The 23791-nt window shown below is 43.6% G+C and overlaps 1 protein-coding gene across 2 annotated transcripts; it reads left to right on the plus strand.

Moving 5' to 3' along the window:
* The first annotated feature begins 1498 nt into the window (after positions 1 to 1498).
* On the plus strand, positions 1499 to 23139 carry SMIM3 (small integral membrane protein 3). 2 transcript variants are annotated; one of them, XM_079916081.1, is made up of 2 exons: positions 1499 to 1784; positions 21835 to 23139. In XM_079916081.1, exon 2 carries the CDS (start codon positions 21846 to 21848, stop codon positions 22026 to 22028), a length of 183 nt encoding a protein of 60 aa, XP_079772207.1. In that variant the 5' UTR covers positions 1499 to 1784; positions 21835 to 21845; the 3' UTR covers positions 22029 to 23139. The 2 variants fall into 2 exon arrangements, with proteins under 2 accessions (XP_079772207.1, XP_079772208.1); XM_079916082.1 differs by lacking the exon at positions 1499 to 1784 and adding an exon at positions 14997 to 20674.
* Positions 23140 to 23791: the final 652 nt, after the last annotated feature.

Here is a 23791-nt window from a genome sequence, read left to right on the forward strand (position 1 = left end):
ATTATTCTTCCCTTCCAAAGCTGTCTTGGTAAAATCAGCCCAGCTGAGACACCAGACCTAATGTGGGATATCTCCCATAGGATATTCAAATTTCTTCTTCTGGCTTGCCTTTTGGGTGCCAGGGCAAATCATTACGAAAGAGAGACTGAGACACTGTCAAATGGGAAAGGCAGACCAAGCTTGGCTGCAACTGGCTCTGTTCGGGGCCTCTTCATTCTCTAAGAAGGAAGCCAGTGTTCATACAGGGCACATGGAGTTACCAGCTGTCCATGCAAAGGAACCTCTGCCCCCTTCCACTAACCAGGGAATATTTTGTATTAAGTTGAGATTATCCTCCTTTAACTTTTTATTTTTCCCTGTCAATAGTTTTGTATTAAACTACTCAGAATTGTGTGGTACTTGTTTTTAGGATCCCATACTTCTCTTTTCATTAAAATATGCTGTTGAGTGACAATTCCTAGAATTTTCGTCAAATAACTTCTCATGTCAGTCCCCTTCATCCTCATTGCTTGCCCTCTAAAAAACTGGCATCTGGTAGTGATGATTTAGAAATCATTTCTGCTCACCTCATTCCTGATTCAGAGAAAAGAGTAGGGGTTAAGTCCGGCGCTTACGCCATAGGAAATTTGGTCCTGAGCAAGTATGGTTCCTACTGTACATATCTACTGGGCAAAGGAAGAAACTGAAACACAGCGGGGCTCCAAGACTCCTCAAGTTTGCACTGATGGTCAAGGCCTGAGCTCCTGTGTTTTAAAATAGTAAAACTGAAGAATGCTGGGCTACTGAATTAAATATTGTAGGTGCCGAGATGGGACTGGGAGTCCCCTTCACTGGGTAGATCACAGAGGTGTGTAGGAGATTGCAGAGTTGGCACTGTCCTTGTGGAAGCTGGGTGGGGAAATGGTAGGGCCTGGGAGGCCTCTCAGACACTGAGCTCTATTGGGCCCTAGATTGGGCCATTTCACTGTTACCACAAAATAAACAGGAGGCACAGAGGCACGTTATAGCAGGCAACCAAGCAACGTCATTCATGCTGGCCCTCCAACCCTGTCCTCACAACACGACTGGGAGACAGGTGTTCCTGTCCTCATTTTACAGAGATTGCAACAGTCAGCGAGGTGAAGCCTCTTGTTAAGGATCCTACGCTCAGTACATTGCAAAAGAGGAGCTTTGAGTTCTGCTCCTCCATTCAAACCTCCTTCCAAAGCCAACTCCAACCAAAGGGCTAGACTTTCCCATGTGTAAGACTACAGCTGGAAAGTATCACAGAGGACACATTTTAGGTCAATTCTCTCTGTTTACAATACAAGAGAGTGGAGACCCTCGACAGAAGTGATTGCTAAGGTCACAAGGCGAGTGCGTGACAAGTGGCACTCTCGGAACCCCAAGACTCGGTTTCTTCTTTACTGTGCAGCCCGCTGGGGAGGCAGGGGGAGGAGTTGAGCCGGGCTGCAGCTGCCGAGGCCCCCGCGTTCCGGGGGCGGTCCCTGGCGGCCGCGCATTCCAGAGCCTCCAGAGCCACCCGAGCAGAGCGTGCCCCGTGCCCAGCCGCGCGTCCCGGCCATTGCTGCGCGCTCCCGCCTGCCGGGGGCTTGGAGCTACGGGGCACATTCGGGGCCGAGATCCCGGGGCTAGGGGTCGCATCCCACTGCTAGGACCCGTACCGTCCGAGGAGACCTGGAGAAGCGTTCCGGCTGCCTCTACCCCAGGAACTTTTCGCAGACCTGGCACGATCCAGCAGCGGCGGGGGCCGTGGGTTTTCAAAGGAGCTGTGCGGATCCAGGGTGAGTGGGGTTATTAAGTGTAGTGCCTGGGATTCTGGCTCTCGTGCTGCCTCTACCCCAGTGCCCTCCCAACTGCCCTCTTTTCTTCCACATTTCTCCCCCTTCATCACTTTTGCTTTTCTCTTTTCTCCTTCCGTCCGCCCCTAAGTTCCAAAGACCTTCGGCGCTCGATCTTGGGCTTCCCCGGAGGCCGGAGCTTGGATGGGTGGGCTCCCAACCCCACCGGAAACGGGCCTCTCTCGCGTTTCCCTGCTCCTGCCCGGGGTTGGGGAGCGCGACCCCTCCTCCAGCAGGCTCTGCTACCTCTGCTCTCCAGGCGCGGCGTCAGGGCTCAGCTCCCCAGCCTGAGCACCGCTGTGGGCGCTGTGCCGGCAGTTTGGGTCTTTGCACCACCCAGAGCAGCAGGCTATCTGTCTTACTTTTCTCAAAGTCCTGCGTGGAGGGCACCAGAGGTTTGGAGTCAGGGGTGGTGGGTTCCAGCCCTGGTCTGTCACGAGCAGTTTCTCTGTGAAATGGAGAAAATACCCTTTGCATACAGATCAAATGAAAAGGGAACGTGCAAAGTAACTCAGAGAGAAGCCTTCCTCCCAAGCTCCCTCCTCCTGCCGCTTAGGACTTGGTTGTTCCAATTGCCAGTTCTCTTGCACCCCTGAACCCCCTTGAGTGTAGGGACTGTCTACACTCCTTGAGTGTAGGGACTGTCTCGCATCCTCAGCGCTTGGCACAGGGCCTGGTGAACCGGCGCCCGATACTGCCTGCTGAGTGAGAGAGAGATGTAAACCGTTAAAAACCATACAACTGTCAAGGTTGTTTTTTGGATTCAGTGGCCAGGCTGGGCTCTTATGCATGCAGCTCCACTTGTTTCTTCTTGACTCGTTTTAGTCTTGTTGGCACCTGGGAGCTCGAGTCTCACATTTGTCTATAGATTCCCTCAAAGCTCTAGGCTGTAGTGTTGAGAGCTGCTCACTTATTCAAGGATGAAAGATTCCCTGATCATCTGCTATGATCTGTGGTCCCAGTGTGGTGGGTAAATAGTCCATAGTCCGGAAGGATTGTGAATGCTTGAATAGGGTGGGGCTGGGGGTTGGGTGAACCTTTCCTTGGGAGTCAGGAGACACTGAGTTACCTTGAGGGGTTTCCCTATCTGGACCTTGCTTCCCCCACCTATAAAATGAGGAAGGGGAGGTGGAAAAGTTGGGTGTCTGTGGTTAAGGGGGATGTGCTTTGGGGGTTATTCAGGGCACTCAGCAATCCTCTGAGCACATATGAGACAGCCCAGCTGAGCCTCAGGACGTCATGTACTTCTGTCATAACAACAACCAAAAACAGCCATGAAGAAGCGTTTCTCTGCTCCAACCGAGACCTCCTGTTTCCAGCTGTCTCGGGGTTATGAATCTTGCCACGGGGGTTATAACTCATGCCCCATCAGATCTTCCAAACACTGACCTCTCAGAGCGTCAGAGCTGTGGGCTCCGCCGTCCCATAAAATGTCTGGGGATTCCCTTTCTCTGGCCCAGCCTGAGAATCACTGAGCCTTGGTGAGGTGTTTGAGACATAAATCAGAGACTCTGGGGACCAAGTGTGGTTGGGTCACATATTGGGCCCAGGGGTGCCAGACCAAGGGGGTAAAGAGGTAGTTACAGCCTCAGATGCTTTCCCAGCCATATTCTGATCCTTTTTTTTAAAGAAAAGTGCTTCTCAGAAAAAAAATGACTCACAAGCAATTTTTGTTAGCAGTAGCTAGAGAGTGGGTAAGTGACCATTCTGGTGAATGTAGTGGTGCACCTGGTCCTTCTTGTGGCGTTTCTAAAAGAGGCCCCCGCAAAGATCCACCTTGTCGACTATCAGGTAAAATAAAAGAACATATTCTAGAGGAAATAATACCTACAGGACTTAAAAAAAAAAAAAATGCCGCCAGAAAGTGTAGAGTCTGCTCTTCCAGGGGAAAGCTCAGTGAAACACGGTATATTTGTAATAGATGTTCTGTTCCCCTACACAGAGGTGCCTGCTATACTGCCTATCACACTCTAACGAAATATTAGAATGCTTTAGTGAGACATGTACAAAGTTCCAAATAAATACATGAAGTGCGAAAAAAAAAAAGAAAAAGAAAAATGCTTCTGTTTCTTCTCCATGGATTAAAGCATAAAAACACAGGAAATATTTCCAAGGAAAGAGGATCTTTATCTTGATTGTCTTACACTACCACTATTGGCAGTGGTATCAAAGACACACGTGTACTCGCACTCACAGTTTATAAGAGTAAATGTTGGTATTACCACACATTGCTGACCCCCTCCCTGATTGGCCAGGTAAGCTGAATAATGTAATAATAATCATACTTGACATTTATTGAGTGCTTGCTATTAGCCAGGCATTATTTTAAGCATTTTACATAATGCTATGATATTTACCATAATCCTATGAGGTAGGGACCATCACTGCATCCATTTTATAGATGAGGAGAGTGAGATCCAGAGAGAGTAACTCACGCATGATCACACAGGAAGTAAGTGGCAGAGCTGCAATTTGAACCCAGGCAGTTTGGCTCCAGGGCCCGTGCTCTGAAGCTCATTGCAGTTGGGGGGATCTGAATTCAGATCTTGCCTCTGCCATTTACCCACAGGGTGACCTGGGGGGGTTAAGTGAGAATTTGACAGCCACTGGACTAGTGAATCACTGCGGACCCTAGTACCCTTCCAACTCACTAGGGAAACAGACAGTGAACCTCAAGTGAGAGTGGTGTACATCTGGGAGTAAAGGCTAAGAGTTAGGGCAACTCTTAGCCTTAACTAAGGAAGGGCAACAGGTCAGAATTATAATTGCCTGGCACATTAAACAACAGCAGAACAGATTCAGGGACTAAATTGTGTGACTTTAAACTACTTAGTTGTGTGTAGATACAGCTTCCTTATTTTGTTGATTTGGACCCTGGTTGGCTGATTGGGCATGTGAATTGCTCGTAACCCACTACATAGGACCAGGGGAAAAGAAATGGAGGAGGAAGGAAAGACAGAGAAGACAACTGGGTTCCCCAAATCAGTTTCAATTAATGACGACACATATCTGTCACACACATCACTCCTCCTAATTCCCTGCCCCAGGCTGACACTGATACCCAGGACTTTTCAACAAACCTCCACGGGGCAGGAGAATCCTTCTTAACACGGTGCTCTGGACAGCCTCTACGGACTGATTGTGAAGCGTCTGTCTAGCCCTCTCAGACTTCCCACTTCGTTCCTCTGGGATATGTATGGTCAAGGAAGTAACGAGGGGCAAAACAGGAGACCTTTCTTTTTGAGTGCCCCGGGTGGCATCTTAGGAAACACCCTGGGGCTTTTTAAAGATTAATCTTCTTTTTCCCTCACTCTTCTCTATGTTTTCTTTAATGGTTTTCACCCCAACACACCATCTTGACCTGGGGCGGAGCTCTCCGGGGAGCAGAGTCAGTCTTTGAGAGCTGGCCCCTTAGGGGGGTCACCTTGTCCATCCTCTCCTATTGACCTACAGGAAACTGAAGCTCACTTTGAAAGAGGGACTTACTGAGGATCACACCCTGCATTCGTTTTCTAATGCTGTAACAAATTACCGCAAATTTAATGGCTTCAAATATATTGTATTACAGTTCTAGCAATCATACATCTGGCATGGATCTACCTAGAATAAGTCGAGGCCTCCTCAGCCTGCGTTTCTTTCTGGAGTCTTTAGGGGAGACTTGGTTCCCTGCTTATCTGAGTTGCTGGCAGAACTCAGTTCCTGTGGTTGTAGGACTAAGGTCACTGTTTTCTTGCTGGCTGCAAGCTGAGGGCCGGCCATTCCCTGCTTCTCAGGCCACTGCATTCCTTGGCGCATAGCCCCCTTCCTCCATCTTCAGAGTAAGTAACAGCCAGTCAGGTCCTTTCTCTGACTCTGCTGCCTTCCGCTTCACTTTTAAGGACGCATGTGATTAGACTGGGTTCACCTGGGTAATCCAGGATACTCTCCCCATCTCAAAGTCCTTAACTTTAATCACAGCTGCAGAGTCCCTTTGCCTCTCCCCCTGACTCCTCCCTCTGAGCCATGCTTCCTTGTTCATATTTAAGGTTTGAGGACCGGGATATGCACATCTTTGAGGGGTCATTATTCTACCTACCATACACAGCAAGGTCCACTTCAGCAGAGGGACTTGTTCTGGATCACACATCTCGGCAGGGGGTTCGCACCACTGTGGTGCCCTTGCAGCTCTATCACTGACACCCCTCCACCCCCCAGCCCCCCGAGAGCCGATCTCATGGAGGTCTCCTTTGTCAGCCCAGCAGCAGCAGGCACTTAGTCACTGGCAAATAACAATGATGGATGGTAGAGGCTTAAACAGGATGCTGTGGATTTGGCCCGGGTTTCTCCTCTGCTGGCTCCCTGTTGGTTTCTAAGACTCTGTTATTGGCCGGGTCAGATGGTACGTGCAGTCTTGAACAGCTCTGGCTGCTTTCTGATCTCTTTGAAATATCCTGGTGTTTTTCCATTTTTCCAGCCACAGAGAGCAGATAGAAACTCAGTCAGGGAACAAGTCTTTAGACTGTTAAGAATTTTGGAGGAGATAGAAGCCAACTGGGGTTAAATGAGAACAGAGTGCTCCTCAGGGACCTCGGGTCATTGGAGAAAGTCCTCTGATTTGCTTTATTTCACATTTTTCATAGTTGTGTGTCCTTCCACTGGCCCCTTTCTTTGGAACAAAGGTCCCTGGTGAAATGGACTCCTTGCTGAGTTGGTAAATAATTGAGGCTAACTATTACATAACACTGTTTCCAAGAGTAAATGTGAAGCTGGGATGGCCTTCTCACATTGGACTTGTCGTGAGAAATCCCCTTCCCTTTTATCAGCCTCTCTGTCCTCTTTGGAGAACAGAGAGAGAAAAGGCCATACTCCGGGCAGTAACCCCCCAACCCCTACACATCCACCTCAATGCCCAGCCCCTGAACACAGGGAATCAAAACCTGAATTTGACTCACCAGCCCAAGCAAGTCAGTAGGTGGGAAGCCTAGAGGACATTATTCTGAAAGGCCAGTGCTCCTCTGCCTTGCACGTACAAGGTGGACTGGGAAATAAAGAGGCCCCATAATCCTTCCTCAGTGTACAGAGATCAAGTCAGAAGGTGTTACTCTATTCAAGAGATAAGGTTCTGGGGGCTTCCCTGGTGGCGCAGTGGTTGAGAGTCCGCCTGCCGATGCAGGGGGCGTGGGTTCGTGCCCCGGTCCGGGAGGATCCCACATGCCGCGGAGCGGCTGGGCCCGTGAGCCATGGCCGCTGAGCCTGCGCGTCCGGAGCCTGTGCTCTGCAACGGGAGAGGCCACAACAGTGAGAGGCCCGCGTACCGCAAAAAAAAAAAAAAAAAAAGAGATAAGGTTCTGACTTCAAGGTCATTGAACTTCTACAGGGATGAGGATCCTTTCTGGACCTCCCCCACTAACTAAGTTCTAGGAGTTAAGCTCAAATCTAAAGTTCCCCGTCTGTCCATATTCATTTCTTTGTCAATCTCACATTCATTGGGCACTACTGTGTCCCAGAGCAGAGCCTGTGATGGGTACTAAGTGAACAGCAGAGAACAAGAGATGATGCATCTACTCTCCTAGGACTTGCACTATACATTGAGTGGGCAAAGATGGCCAATAAAAACAAACAAGCAAACAAACAGGCTAGTTTCAGGCTGTGAAAAGTCTATGAAGAAAATAAAACAAGGTATGAGATAGAGGATGGCTGGTGGATAAGATGGTAATTTAATAGGGTGGGTCTGGAAAGGCTTTTCCAAAAAGGTGGCATTTAAGTTGAGATCATGGCCACTGAGACACTGGATATTGAAGAGATCCGGCGGCAAGAGCATTTTAAGAAGAGGGAAGAGCAAGCGCAAAGGTCTTGAAATGGAACAGCGCTTGGGACACAGGTCACTAGGTACCCCAGGCTACTAGGTGGCCAGTGGGGTCCCTTCTTGGTACATGAGTTGCCCTCTCTGTCTGGCCTAAATGCTCCATTCTTTTCTGACAATCTCACCCGCTCTTTCAGAGGGTAGAGCCTTACGAAGAGGTGCTATAAACTGGGCCTTGCTGGTAAACCCCCTAGTCTACTCCCCTGTGAACCATTACCTCATTGTTCACATTCTGCAAGCTGCTTCAAGAGATGCCTCCAGCCCAAGTGACTCAGAGCTGGTTCTAGCTGCCTCCTCCCTGGCCTCCGTGTCTAGTGGAAAGGAATCATCAGCACTGTCTGCTCAGAGCTCTGGCAGTGCCGGATTAAGGCCACACCTGCAGGAAGCCACCTGCCTCTATCTGCCTTTTCTCCCACTCTGGCATAATTAAGTTTGCCTGCCATCAGGAAGTCATTTCTTTTATTGCATTCTTCCTTGGAGAACTCCTTGGTGGTAAAACTGGTTGGATAACCACTGGCAGTCTCTCAAAAGTTAACTGTTAGCTGCAGTTCAGATGTGGAGAGTGTGCATTTCTGGTGGAAGGTCAAAGCTGGGACAGACATCAACGGCTGTTTGTTTATGAAACTATCACTACAGTTTCCTAGATCAGTCGCAGAGCAGTCATGGTGCCCAAACTAATGGTGGAGGCTCTGAACTTTGTGTGAGTTTGGGAGCTGTGTTCACTAGCTCAGTTTAACATTTATGAAGCCCTTACTGTGTACCAGGCATTGTCCAAGTGCTTTATGTGTATTATCTCATTCAACTTCCATGGCATCCCTATGAAGAAGTTACTATTAATAGTTATTATTATTCCCATTTTACAAATGAAACTGGAGCTTTAAAAGGTTAAGTTTCTTGCCCAAGCCACCAGGACTATATGTGCTCCCAACACACCAAGTATCTCATCAGCTCTGGGCTTTGTTGATGATGTTTATTCTACTGATCTTGCCTTTCCCCATATTTCTTTCTTTTGAACTCCTACTTATCTTCAAAGTCCATATCAAAAGCCCCCTTTTTTGCCTTCAATTTTACTTAGACAAAAATGAAGGCATGAGGATTAATATTTTTTTGAGCATCTGTTATTTTCCAGGACTCCATACATATTATCTCACTTTATCCTCGCAATAGGATATTGCAGTGCAGTGCTTTTAGTGTCCCTATTTTAAAGATGAGAAGACAGGTTTAGCGTTTTTAAATAACTTGTCCAAAGTCATACTTCTAAGGGTGGAAAGCAGGATTCAAGTCAAGTACTCTACTTCTTTCCTCCTTGGAGATAGCATGTAGTTTGTACCTTTAGTCCACTTTTCTGCCTTGTATTGTAATTCATGTCTTTTCCTCCAGAAGAGCCTGAGCCTCCTAAGGGAAAACACTGTATTTCTCTCTGCCTCCTAAGGGAAAACACTGTTTTTCTCTCTATCTCCACACCCACTCCCCGGTGTTAATCACAGTGCCATAAATGTTTACTGAATTAGAATGAATTGCTACTCTACTTGGACTGGAGAAATAGGTCAGCTTAACCAGTGCTGCTGCTGGTTGATTAAAAAAAATTGCTGGGCTTCCTTGGTGGCGCAGTGGTTGAGAATCTGCCTGCCAATGCAGGGGACACGGGTTCGAGCCCTGGTCTGGGAAGATTCCACATACCGCGGAGCAACTAGGTCCGTGAGCCACAACTACTGAGCCTGTGCGTCTGGAGCTTGTGCTCTGCAACGAGAGGCCGCAACAGTGAGAGGCCCGCGCACCGCGATGAAAAGTGGCCCCCGCTCGCCGCAACTAGAGATAGCCCTCGCACAGAAACGAACACGCAACACAGCCAAAAAATAAATAAAATAAAATAATAAATAGCGTTCCCTTAAAAAAAATTGTTAATATGGATTAAGCATCTATCTTCTTTGTTGATAAAGCGAAGACACAGTCCAAGTTAGGGATGCTAACAAACTCTAGCCAAAGGGGTGGATATTTGCAGAGAGTCCCTATGGTCAGGAATTATTAATCATAGGACGAACATTTGTAGAGTGCTTACTGTTTGTCAGAACACTGCTAAGTACTATATGTGATTATCTCATGGAGTTCTCCTAACCCTACAAGGCAGATACTATTACTTTCCCATTTTTGTTTTTGTTTTCAGCTGAGTAAATGGAAGCATTAGGAAGTTAAAGTAACTTATACAAGGTAGGTGAGCTAGAAAGTGGTACAGCCACATTTAAATCCAAGCCGACTGGCCTCTAAGACTGGGCTTCTAACACTACTCTGCAGTCTGAGTGTTTAGGAGCTAATTCCCTGCTGTTTCCAAGTATTCTCTCTACTCTAAGAGCTTCCATCACCTTACCAGATTACAGGAGCTTGGGGCTTTGCTGACTTAAGAAATGTTTATTCAGTACCTATACCACTGAGTAGAGAGGGAAGGCATTCTGTGAGGAGAACGGAGCTGTGTTGGGTAAAATCAGTGCTGGGGCAGAGCTGGAACCCAGGCAAAGTCCATTCCTCTCCTAGTCTTTCGTCCTCTATGCATGTTGGCTTTTTTTTTTTTTTCCATTTTGGTGGAATCTCCCACTACAAGTAGGATTCCATTGTCTCTCCCTGTCTTCTCTGATGTTCTTACCCAAGGTGAGGAATAAATAAGTTACAAGGCTTAGTCATTACGTTCCTCACTGGGTTGATCTGCATTTGGACCTTAAGTCAAAGGGATGAAATACAAACGCTGGAACTATATCCATGAGTGCTTCTGACAGGACACTGCTTTGCTTTGCTTTTGGTGTGTGTGTGTTTGTGTGTGTGTGGTCCTGGAAAACTATCTCCCTGCCTCACCTTTGGGGAAATTGTTTAGGGCTCTGGGCCTAAAGGTCCCCTTAGGTTTTTATGTAGTAAAAAAGGTACAGTCGAGAAGCCTGTACCAGCCACTATGGAAAGCAGTATGGAGGTTCCTCAGAAAACTAAAAATAGAATTACCATATGATCCAGCAATCCCACTCCTGGGCATATATCCGCATAAAACTTTAATCCCAAAAGATACACGCACCCCTCTGTTCATAGCAGCACTATTCACAATAGTGAAGACAGGGAAACAACCTAAATGTCCACTGACGATGAATGAATAAAGAAAATGTGGTACATATATACAATGGAATACTACTCAGCCATAAAAAAGAATGAAATAATGCCATTTGCAGCAACATGGATGCAACTAGAGATTATCATACTAGGTGAAGTAAGTCAGAAAGAGAAAGACAAATACTATATGATATCACTTATATGTGGAATCTAAAATATGACACAAATGAAACAGACCATGGACATAGAAATCAGACTTGTGGTTGCCAAGGGGGAGGGGATTGGGGGAGGGAGGTTAGGGTTAGCAGATATAAGCTATTATACATGAAATGAATAAACAACAAGGCCCTACTGTATAGCACAGAGAACTATATTCAGTATCCTATGATAAACCATAATGGAAAAGAATATTTTAAGAAAGAATATATATATGTATAACAATCACTTTGCTCTATAGCAGAAATTAACACAACATTGTTAACATTGTTAATGTTAATGTAATCAACTATACTTCAATACAAAAAAAAAAGAAGCCTGGCTGGGTCTCATTCATTATATTAGTTTATTCTCTATCACTGCTCTCTCCAACCCGATGCCCCACCGTCTTCTCCCAGCTCCCATCTCAAACAGGATAGTGATGGAATTGAAAAGAGCACTGAGAATCAGGAGGCCTGAGTTCTCCCCTGGGTCCTGCCATTAACTTGCTATGTGACCCTGGGCAAGTCATGTGCTTCATCTGTAAAATGGAAGGTAGATTATGTGGTTTAAACTAGATAGTGTCTAAATTCTGTGTAGATTTCTAGAATACCATTACTTTGTAGAAGTTTCACCTCCACGGAACAAACCCAGTAGGATACAGTATTGCTGTATTAGTTTTCTATTGCTACCATAACAAATTACCACAATTTTGTGGCTTAAAACATACATTCAGAATCTCACAGTTTCCTTGGGTCAGGATTGCAAGCACAATTTAGCTAGGTCCTTACAGAGCTTCAGTCAAGGTGTCAGCCAGACCTCATTGTCATCTGGGGGATCCATTAGGGCAGAATCTGCCTGCAAGCTCTTTCAGGTTGTGGGTAGATTTGTTTCTTGCAACTCAAGGCCAGCAGAAGAGTATCTTTGACCTAGGGAAAGCTTCAGCCCTCTTTTAAAGGACTTCTACCTGATTAAGTCAGACCCACCCAGGGTAATCTTTTCCATTACTTTAAAGTAAGCAATTCTAGAACCTTAATTACATCCGCAAAATCCCTTCACCCTTGTTACTGACCTAACCTAATCACAGGGTAACACCAGGGAACGGAGATTATGGGAGCCACCTTAGACTTCTGCTTACTGTCATTGCTTTACAGAAATAGCCTATTTACAGTTGTAACTGGAGCATACTAGAGCCAGCTCTCTATTTTCTGAGTCAGGTCAAATGACTTAATGTATGAAATAAGTTCTAAAACTTACTTGTTCCTACACTAAAACTACTCTGCTTTGAACTTGCTTTTTGAATGCAATACGTTATGCTTCCCTTTATTCTAATGTAATTACTCTCCAAGTTATTCTCTTCCAATACCATTAATGAATATATAGTTATTCATAGAGGAAATAATCTAAATGTTAACTTTTAATTTTAAATTAGTTTTTCTACTTGAAATTATATATTGTAGAAAACTACTAATTTAAGAAGTTTTCTGTGTCCTTAGGTGATTTCTAAAATCTTTTTGTTCCGTCAGTATTTGAGAGAGATGTGTTGAACTCTCCCACTATAATTGTAGATTTGTCCATTTCTCCTTATAATTCTGAGATTAGGTATATTAAAATTAAAAATCATTTTATCTTTTGACATCTCTAGTTATACTTTTTGCCTAAAAGTCTACGTTTTCCGATGATAAGATAGCTCTACTAGCTTCCAAAATTTGTGATAGATGGTATTTCTTTTGTTTCCATTTACTTTCAAAATTTCTGAATCCCCATGTATCTCTTGTAAAAAAAAAAATTATATTTTTATATGCTCTGATAGTTTCTGTTAGTTTGGGTTTAAATTTACTATCTTTTTATGTGCTTTCTATTTGTCCCACCTGTTCTGTTTTTCCCCCCCTTTTTCTTGTTTTCTCTGAAAATCATGTACCCTTTTGCTACTTTTAAATGGCTACCCTAGAGATTACAATATACATCCTTAATTTAACAAAGTCCAATGTTATTTGGTTATCTTGCCCTTTCCCAGACAATGCCAGAAAATCAGAACACTTTAATTCTGTTTCTTCTGCTATTTATTTACTGTTATTGAATATTTAAATCCTGTATTTTTATCCGAAATTTTATTTCATCTTAATACTTTTCAGTTATTTTTGTTCACTTTAAAGAAATCATTCTGCTTTCTAGATTACATTGTTTCTGTTGAGAAGTTAGCTCTCAGTCTAACTGGTTTTCATTTGAAGATAATCTTTTTTTCTCTTTGTCTCTGGCTTTCAGCAGATTTACTATAATGCACCTAACTATGGATTTCATTTTATTTATCTCGCTAGGACTTCATGGGGCTTCTTTACTTTGTGAATTGATGTCTTTCATCAGCTTAGTTCTTTCTTTCTCTAATGTTGTTTCTGCCCCATTCTCTCTTCTCTCTTTCTAGGACTCCAGTTACGTGTATGTTGTATTGTGTCACTGTTTCCTCTATACCCCTTACCCAGTTTTCTGTATTTTTCACCCTTTTATTTGTCTGCATCATTATATTTTCTCTCTGATCCTCCACTTCACTAATTCTTTTTTCAGCTATGCTTCATTTGCTGTTAAGTCCGTTCATTGAGGTTTTTTTCTTTCAATTAACTATATTCTTCAGTTCCAGAATTTCTATTTGGTTCTTTTCAAAAATCTGTTGTGTTCTTTCTTATAGTTTCCAGTTCTCTGTGAAAATTTTCAATCTTGTTTTATTTTGTCCTCAAACATAGTAATCAAGGTTACTTAAAGTGTGTGTCTGTCTGACAACTCCAATATCTGGAGCCCCTGTAAATCTTTTTTTTTGGCTGCGTTGGGTCTTCGTTGCTGAGCATGGGCTTTCTCTAGTTGTGGTGAGTGGGGGCTACTCTTCATTGCAGTTCACGGGCTTCTCATTGTGGTGGCTTCTCTTGTTGCAGGGCACAGGCTCTAGGCATGTGGGCTTCAGTAGTTGTGGCACGAGGGCTCAGTAGTTGTGGCACACAGGCTTAGTTGCTCTGCGGCATGTGGGATCTTCCCGGACCAGGGCTCGAACCCGTGTCCCCTGCATTGCCAGGTGGGTTCTTAACCAATGCGCCACCAGGGAAGCCCTGTAAATCTTTTTCTATTGTCTGTTGTTTCTGATGGTTCCATTCTAGGCATCTTGCCTTTTTTCACTGCTGCTTATTTTTGGTCATGATTGGACATTTGAATAAAAAATTTGAAATTTGAATGAAAGTTTGAATTGTGATGTTATCTCCTCTAGAGAGGATGTAAGTTTGCTTCTGCCAAAGACCTGAAGGTACTAGTGATCTGGAACAAAATTCAATTTCAGGGACTGTGAAGATTCAAAGCTGGGTTGCAGTCTCCGGGATTGGTATACTTCTTGTTCACTCTTAGCACTAAGAGTGCTCTTTGAAGTCCAAACTCAAAATGCAGGGGTTTTGCTTTCTCTGTCTTGGGAGTCTTGTACTTTTGAGTCTGTCAGAAACACTGCTTAGCCTCTATCCTCCACTAACGGAAATGCTGCTTCACATGCCAGGCTCACCTCCCTGAATTTCTGTCTTCTTCCAGATCTTAGCCTGGTAATTCTTCATTATTTTGCTACTTCTTAGTGTCTTTGAGCAGATTTTTGGGGGGCCTAATTTTTCCAGTCCTCAGTAAGAAGTTTGGTCGAAATTATCTAGTTTGTCGTTAACAGAAGTGGAAGTCCTGATCTTTGTAGATTGCATCTCTCTTTTTTTAAACTGAGGTGTAATTAGCATATGACATTATATTAATTTCAGGTGTACATGATTCAAAATTTGTATATGCTGTGAAATAATTATCACAATAATTCTAGTTACCATCTAGTCACCAAAGTTACAAATTTTTTTTCTTGTGATGAGAAGTTTTTTAAGATTTATCCTCTTACCACTTTTCAAATATGCAATACAATACTCTTGACTATAGTTACTGTGTGGTATATTACATCCCCACAACTTATTTATTTTGTAACTGGAAGTTTGTACCTCTTGACCCTCTGCTCCCATTTTACCCACTCTCTGACGCTTCTTCCCTCTGGCAACCACCAATCTCTTCTCTGTATCTATTGGTTTGGTTTAGTTTAGTTTTGTTTGTTCATTTGTTTGTTCATATTTCACATATAAATGAAATGAAATGGTATTTGTCTTTCTCTGACTGGCTTATTTCACTTAGCATAATACCCTCAAGGTCCATCCACATTGTCACAAACGGCAAGATTTCATTCTTTTTATGGCTGAGTAAGTATTCCATTGTGTATATACACCTCACCTTCTTTATCCATTCATCCGTTGATGGACAGTTAGTTTGTTTCCATATCTTGGCTATTAAAAATAATGCTGCAATGAACATAGGGCTGCATTTATCTTTTCAAATTGGTGTTTTTGTTTTCTTTGGCTAAATACCCAGAAGTGGAATTGCTGGATCATATGGTAGTTCTATTTTTAATTTTTTGAGGAAGCTCCGTACTGTTTTCCATAGTGGTCGCACCAATTTACATTCCCACCAACAGTGTACAAAGGTGCCCTTTTCTCTACATCCTTGCCCACGCTTATTTCTTGTCTTTTTTGTAATAGCCATTCTAACAGGTTGAGGTGATCTCTCGTTGCGGTTTTGATTTGCATTTCCCTGATGAGTTGTGATGTTGAGCATATTTTCATGTGTCTGTTAGCCACCTGTTTGTCTTCTTTGGAAAAATGTCTATTCAGATCCTCTGCCCATGTTTTAAATCAGATTTTTGTTGTTGTCGTTGCATTGTATGAGTTCTTTATATATTTTGAATATTAACCCCTTACTGGATATATGCTTTGCAAATATTTTCTCCCATTCAACAGGTTGCCTTTTTATTTTGTTGATAGTTTCCTTTGCTGTGCAGAAGCTTTTTAGTTTAATGTAGTTTTTTTTATTGTTTATTTTTGCTTCTGATGCCCTTGCCTTTGGAGTCAGATCCGAAGGATCCTTCCCAAGACAAATGTACAGGAGTTTACTGTCTGTGTTTTCTTCTAGGAGTTTTATGGTTTCAGGTGTTTAATCCAGTTTAATTTTTATGCATGTTGTAAGATAGTAATCTGATTTCATTCTTTTGCATGTGGCTGCCTAGTTTTCTCAATGCCATTTGTTAAAGAGACTGTCCTTTCCCCATTGTGTATTCTTGCCCCCTCTGTAGTAAATTAATTGACCGTATATGTGTGGTCTTATTTCTGGGCTCTCTATTCTGTTCTGGGCTCTCTGATCTGTTTGTTTTTATGCCAATACCATGTTTTTGTGATTACTGTGGCTTTTTAATATAGTTTGAAATCAGGGAGCATGATGCTTCCAGCTTTGTTCTCTCTCCAGATTGCTTTGCAACTCAGGATCTTTTGTTGGTTCCATACACATTTTAGGATTGTTTGCTCTATTTCTGTGCATACCTTTTCTTAATTCTCTAAATCTAGAATGCCCTTTGACCAAAAACAGTAATAGTCTGACCTGGGCTTAAAAGAGAGCTATGGATCTGGCATCTCCCTGTTCATACTCCTGGGTCTATGTGGGTGCTTTGGAGGTAGCTGTACGTAGTGGTGAATACAGGGTCGGGAGACCTGAGTTTGAATCCCGTTTACTAATTTTATGATCACAAGCCAGTTAACCTCTGTCAGATTTAGTTTCCACATCTGTAAAATAATATATCCTGCACAGGATTACTGTGAAGTTTAAATAAATTAATGTATGGGACAAGGCCTAGCACAGTCCTTAGCAGTTGGTATTTGTTAAACACATGCTGGCTTGTGTAATTCTGTGTTTAAGGGGAGGGATACTTAACTTCTTTGTGCTCCTTGGAATTAAGAGTCACGTCTTTTGAGTAAATAATAGTAACTTCTAAGAGAGTATCTTGTATATAGCTAATACTTAACAAGTGAATGAATGAATGAACACCCTAGACAGAGTTACTAGTCCTGAGAGTGCTCAACCAAAAACTATTAGTGCTCTGTCAGAGAGGTGAAAGTTATTTGTTGGGGAGTGAGTCTCATAATTGAAAGGTAGATACATAGCACAGATTAGTCACTTTGAATTTGGTTATTCTAAAACTCCTGACTTGTAGGAAATTTTAATTTATGAAATGTATATTTTTTTGTTGGCACTAGAAAATTTGCCATATGATAGAACTGACTGGAAGGATTCTTTTTTTTTTTTGTAAAAGAACTTTCAGTTACTTAAGAAAAATGGTCCCCAAAATAAAATTTGATGTTTCTGAAGCAGGCAGCAGGGAACCTCTGCTTTCCTTCCTAGACTGGACCAAACAGACTACTTGATAGATGGGATGAATTTCCCACTTTTGGAGAAGGTACAGTGTTTTCCTCCTTTGGAGGAACTACCATTTTTTCTTTTTTTGCCCTTACACTTAGTCTTATTAATGGATACAAAATAGTCATTTTGGGATTCTTAACTTTTCCATTGCTTAAACTCATGGTCTAAAGTTGAGCCATGATGTCTCCAGGTCACAGCGCAGGTGGTGTAGGGCCTAGATGGTGTCAGTGGCTGATGGAGCCAGTGGCTCCTTTGTTTGTCAGCTCAGGGTGACTTTAACATAGTTTCTTAGACAAACACATCGAACATATGTTAAAGTTTATTATTTATTAACGAGGTAAATAGATAAAGTATACCAGTTTGAAGTAACAAGAATTTAGGCCTGACTGCTGGTTTACCTTCCGTGGTCATAAAAACATTATATTTTTATCAATGATAAGGTTACATTTGTGACATGAATGGCTTGTACCATATTCCAACTTGATGTATTCATTAGAAATCACAAGTAATATATCTGCAAAGCAAACAATAAGCTTATTGATCTATAGTTATTCATTAGATGTACCAAGAAACGGTTTTATGCCCTCACAAGGAGCCAGTCACCCAGATGCCAGATGAGGTCAAACAGAAGTCAGTGAGTCCTGCTTTTTCTCAAGCCAATTTTTCTAGCATGCCATTAATGGTGCTGAACGTATGGTTTGTGTAGTTCTCATTTGGGGGAAAATATCTTTTCTTTCACAGTGGGGAAAGGTGGAAGTTACTGGAACCTCTGTTACATGGGAGGGAACAGCTCATCAGAGAACACGCTGGAGGACTGAGACGGTTGAAACAGGGAGAGGGAGCTCCCTGTGCCCTCTGACTCCTGGCCACATGTATGGCCAGCCTTAGAGCCCTGAAGGGCCCTTGGAGAACATCACAGCTTGTGACTTTCAATCTGTGTTCTGAGGAGCCCAAGGGGTCAAGGAGCAGCTGAACAGCTGTGCTGTACCACGTGAGCAGGCTGTGCTAAGTGGGGACACCAGAAAAATAACTGGGAAAAGTTATGTTCTCAGATCTTTTCAGTTAGAAGAAAAAAATGACTTTAATTTCATTATAACATGTACATTTTGGTGTTATGGTTTAGTATTGCTTTGAGTTTGAATTATATATGTGAAGGGGGTGGGCACCCTAATCTCTAGGGCTTAGGGCCTCTAAGGGTTCAGCTCTGCTTACTGGATAGGACCCCAAACCCCTCTCGCTGAGCACTCCCCAGCAGTCTAGAGGAGCTCCAATTTTATCTGTTTTTGTGACTGGGTTTTAAACAATTTCATGTGTGAAAAAGTAATAGTGGTACAGTCTGGAATACAGGTTACAGACAAAGTTTCATTTATTCATCGATTTGTTCTGTTTTGTTTTAATTAGGGCCAGTGATCTGATCAGATTTATGTCTTTGAGTGATCATTCTGGAAGCGGGTGGGCTTGAAGGTGGGGGAAGACCTTTGGGCTTCAATGTTGCCACCTGTGAAACAAGGCTAGTTCTAGCTTCAGTGGTTTTTGGTTGTGGATGAGCCCTGAAGCCTGAGTTCCCGTAAATGACAGGTTTTCCTTATGAAAATCAGCCAGGGAGATTATGTGTTCCTGGCATTTGGAGTTACAGAGACTGTTTGATGTTAATGGGTTTACCGGAAAGGGCTTTTGTGTGGTTTTTTTGGCCCAAGGCAAGCTAGCTATTGATGTAATCAGGAGACCACAACGAATGATTTCCCCCACCCCTGTCCCTCTTTAACAGTGTGCGTCTCCTGTGACTCACGCTTCTGCGCCTTAGACCTTGGAGAAAGTGACCACGTTTCTGAGGCTGAGGCAGGGCCAGCCTGTGCCTCTTCCTCCGGGGCAGGCCCCCTGCCTTATAATCCTGTGGCCCTGAGAGCCTCGCTAGAGGCTTCTCCTCCATCCTAGAATGTGCCCGCACCTGACTTAGACTGGCTACAGAGCACGGAGGAATCAGTTCCCAAATCATGGAGCTAGGAAGAGTGGTAGAGGCCTTAGGGATCAGGGATTCCCAAAGCTGGCTGCACATTCAAATCACCTGGGACATGGGAGTGGGGGAGGCCCCTCTGGAGTCTAATTCAGTAAGTCTGTGATGGGACCTCGAAGCAACGTTTTTTAAACTGTCCATAGGTGGTTCTCACTTAGCACGGTATATGGCATTTGGTGACCACTAATCTAGTCTCATACTTTAATTTTATTTGGCTTGAAAATTGTATGTGTGTGTATTTAGTCTTTTTTAATAAAGAAAAAACAAAAACAAAAAAGCCCATTTTTCCATCAACCGGTTGACTTGAAAAAAATTAAAAGTAAGACATGCTCATGTTTATAAAACTCAACAGTATAAAAAAAATGAAGAATGAAAAGCAGGAACTTTTCCCACTCCTAGTCCAACTCCCAAAGGTAATCACTATTAACATTTTCTTCGGATTCTGCTTATAAATGATTTTACTTTAATATATCCTCACCTATCTATCTACTTAATTCTACAAAATCTGAACCAAAGGAGTTATCCTATACACATTATCCTGCACTTTATCTTTTTCCCCACTTAGGACTATTTTGGAGCTCACTACAGATCATCATTCTTTTTGATAATAACTATTAAATAAGTTAATATTTGTAACACACTTGGAACCATGCATGGTGTGTAGCAAGCACTGTATATTTGTTAAATAAATGAATGAAAATTGCTGCCTGGTGTTCCATTATATGGATATACTCTACTATTTATGGGTACTCCTGTTGTGTTAGTTGCTATAGCAGACAGAGCAGAAACAAACACCCTAGTATGTATGCATATCTTGGAGACTGTACCTTGGGTATGGTAATCAGTAAAATTACTTAATGAGGCCACAGTGGGCATGGAGCCAAAGGCATTAAAAAGGAAAAGCTATTGATTTAGGTAAAAGCAGGAAATAGGACTGGAATTGGGAATTTTGCCTGGGACCTTGAATCACAGAATTATAAATCTTTGATCTAGAAGGAACTGTAGGAGATTGTTTATTCCGGCCTTGTGACTTCTGGGCAGGGAACACGTTGCACCTGTGGTTCCCGGGTTGTGCGCTGAGCCCTGGGGAGCTGCAGTGAACTCATTGGAAAAGTGTGTGTCTGGGAGCTGTGGGATCTTTAAAATTTTTGACAGGAATATTGATATTTGACAACTCTCAGACGTTGTGCAAACTACTAGTTCAAGATAATTTACAGTCTAACATTAATCATCCTACATTCCTTTTGGTGATGCTATATTTTGTGATGCTGAGTTTTTAACAGTTGCCATGATACTGCAAGCACAGCACACAAATGAATGTGGAATAGGAAGTGAGCACGGCATCGTCCCATCTGACTCCAAAGTTTGAAAAGTTGTGCAATGCCTCACAGTCGCACACATGCCGTAAGTAACTGGCTAAGAGTGAAATACAAATTTTTTCTTTCAACTTCTGTGTATTATATTTTCAAACAGCTACTCATTTGTTAGGACATAAATGTTTATTAAATTGAACCTAACTACGTAATAAATGGAACTGCGAGGTATATCTTTTGGCCTAGAGTGCTGTGAGAAAATTACTGAAGGTGCTGTGAATCGAAAAAGTTTGGGAACAGCTGATTTACATCTTGATCCATCAGAACTCTTTTAACTGCAAGTGAGAGAAACCAAACTGACACTGGCTTTAGCAAAACTAGAGGATTATTCGCTTATATATCTGGGCCGTCCGAGGTTGCAGATGATGTCAGACTGGCTGGGTTCAGGTACTCAAATGAGGTTGTCAGGACTCCACTTCTCTTTCCATCTCTAGGACATGCTGTCACATGTGGGCAAGACAGCCCCACGCGCATCCTTTCCAGACTCATATCCTTTCAGTTTAGCAATCCCAGCAGAAAGAATCATCTTTCCCAATACTTTGTGAATAAAATCCCTGGGAGGACTTTGGTTGACCTAGCCTGGATCACTTGCCTATTCCTGAATTGAGGCCATGGAGAGTTGTAATGGCCAAGCCTAGGTCACATGTGCTTCCCTGTGCTCAGGTGTGTGCCCTAACTAAACCACACAGAAAGGGTAGGTTCTTCAGAAAAGAGGAGGACCTGTTACCAGGAGAAAGGGAGAAGGGGTGCGGGACCAAAAACAATAAATTTCCCATTTTACAGATGAGGGAACAGACTGGTGGTATGATAGTTTAATAGTTAAACATGAAGACTCTGGAGTCCCACCCACCTGGCTTTGCTTCCTTGGGGAAATTAACTACAGCTACATCTTTTAAGGCTTTAGAGTCTTCATCTCCAAAATGGAAATAACTGAAGATAAAGGCCAAGAAATAAAAAAGCATGACAATAATAGTCCCTACCGCAAAGGGTTGGTGGTTGAAGTGAGGACTAAGTGAGTTAATACACGTAAAGTGCTTAGGATAGGGCCTGGCACATAGGAAGCCCACAGTAAATGAGGCCGTTACTATTATTGATCAGGCAACATTAACGAATACACAGCAGCTGGTAAGTGACCTACCTTCTGACTCCTGGGGTACAGAATGGTGAATTCCTCTTTCCTGCCTGTTGCAGAGTGAAGCAGCATGGATGCCATCAGCCAGGTCCCCATGGAAGTCGTGCTCCCCAAGCACATCCTGGACATCTGGGTCATTGTCCTCATCATCCTGGCCACCATTGTCATCATGACCTCCTTGTTGCTGTGCCCGGCCACTGCGGTCATCATCTATCGCATGCGGACTCATCCTGTCCTCAATGGGGCCGTCTGAGAACCTCCCAAGAGGGGCAGGTGACGGATGAGGACAGCGTCCCTGCCCCCAGCTTCTTTCCCTTTCTCAGAGAGCCGCAGGAGGGACTTTGGAGCATGGACACTGGAGCTCGATATGTGAGGAGACCTGAGTTCTGGTTTTGATTCTGCCACTGGCCAGTGGTGTGAGTTTGGTCAAGGGACCTAATTCTATGAGTTCCAGGCTCCTTATTTTCCAAATGGGGATCATGATTCCTGCCCGTCCTACCTCATGGGGCTGTGAGAACCAATGACCTAGTGGAGGTTAAAGCTGTTGGTGAGTAGATACACAGGTGTTACTGCTGAATGCTGAGAAGCTTTGAAGAACCAAAGACCCTAGCTGCTGATGAGGGTCTTCAAGGTGGTGAGGGAGACACTGGGGCAGAGCAGTCTTCCCCAGTGCCCCTAAGATGAAGGCAAGCAAAGGCACCCCGTCATCATTCCAAGGGACCAACAGCATGTGGCTCAACGTTCTTTCCTTTGAGGTGCCACTCCCTTGAGTTGTCTAATTTGGGAGGGAATTGAGCATGGCAGGGGGAGGGAGATGGGTGGATCTTCCCAGGACACCGGAATCTGCAGTTTGGAGGGGCTCTGACATTTCTTGGCAACGCCAAGGGAGCTGGGGTGATGGGCTCCATTCTGCATTAGCGTCCTATAGCTTTGACGCTCAAGCAGTGTTGGCAGATGCAGGGTGGCTGAGTTCCCTGGCCAGCTTTCAGGATACCCAGCGCCCGCCCCGTCCCCTGTGTGCCCCTCCGCCCCAGCCCCTGCTGTAATTAGGTCCACCGCATAATGTGTACTCCCTTCATCCCCTCCCATCAGCACTGCAACCATTCCAAGGTACGAAATGTTCCCAGCACCTTTGGAACTAACTCAAACAATGATGTTTATTTTAAATGCTACAATTTATATTTATATGTATAGAGAGATTTCTGGACCACTCAAGCTCTTTGACCGAAATAAGAAGCTTCTGGGGATTTGTTAAATTATGTAAGAAGATAGCACAGATTATCGGGATATTATTGTGTGAAAATGATGCTTTTAGGTTGATCTGATTTCATTGATGTACCTAACTAATTTCCAATAAAGTGCTAGAATGAGCATGTCTGAAGTCTTTCTTTAAAGAGCACCTATTAAACTCAGTAAGAGGATTCCACTGAATTTATGGTCTTAGGGACAGATTGAATATAGGAATAGAAAGGGAAAGAGGACAATCAAATCAACTTCAGTAAGTGGGTGAATTTGTGCAGTTTACACAGACATAGAATGCAGGAGGGAGAACAGATTTTGGAAGTGAGATGACTTGAGTATCGGGTTTAACATGTTGAGTTTGAGGTGCTTGTGATATTCAGGTGGGTACTTTCAGGATGCAGTTGGAAACCTGGGAAAGATTTTATAGCTGGGATTATGTTTGGGGGGATTATCTGCATAATTAGACTGGGAGGAGTGAGGTACTAATGCAGAACTGGTAGAATGCTAAAGAGGAGTGGAAGGGGAAGAGGGGGGGAATGACAAAGCAAGGAGACGGAAAAGGTCATGTGATGTGAACTGATTATGAGAGGGATGCAGTCGTACTCTGTGAGCAAAGGAAGGATGGGGGGTTAGGAATTGGAGACAGCGGGAACAGACAACTCTTTCCAGGAATAGAATGTAGTATAGAGGTAAGAGAGGAAGGTTTCGGAGAAAATGGTCAAAGGGGGATAGATATATGTGACAAGATTCTGATTGGTTTGCTCAGCATCTATT

The sequence above is a fragment of the Stenella coeruleoalba genome, assembly GCF_951394435.1.
Source record: "Stenella coeruleoalba genome assembly, chromosome: 3".
Classification (NCBI taxonomy): Eukaryota; Metazoa; Chordata; class Mammalia; order Artiodactyla; family Delphinidae; genus Stenella; species Stenella coeruleoalba.

Coding starts and splice junctions, on each gene's coding strand:
- SMIM3 (XM_079916081.1), top strand. CDS start 21,846: ATGGATGCCATCAGCCAGGTCCCCATGGAAGTCGTGCTCCCCAAGCAC.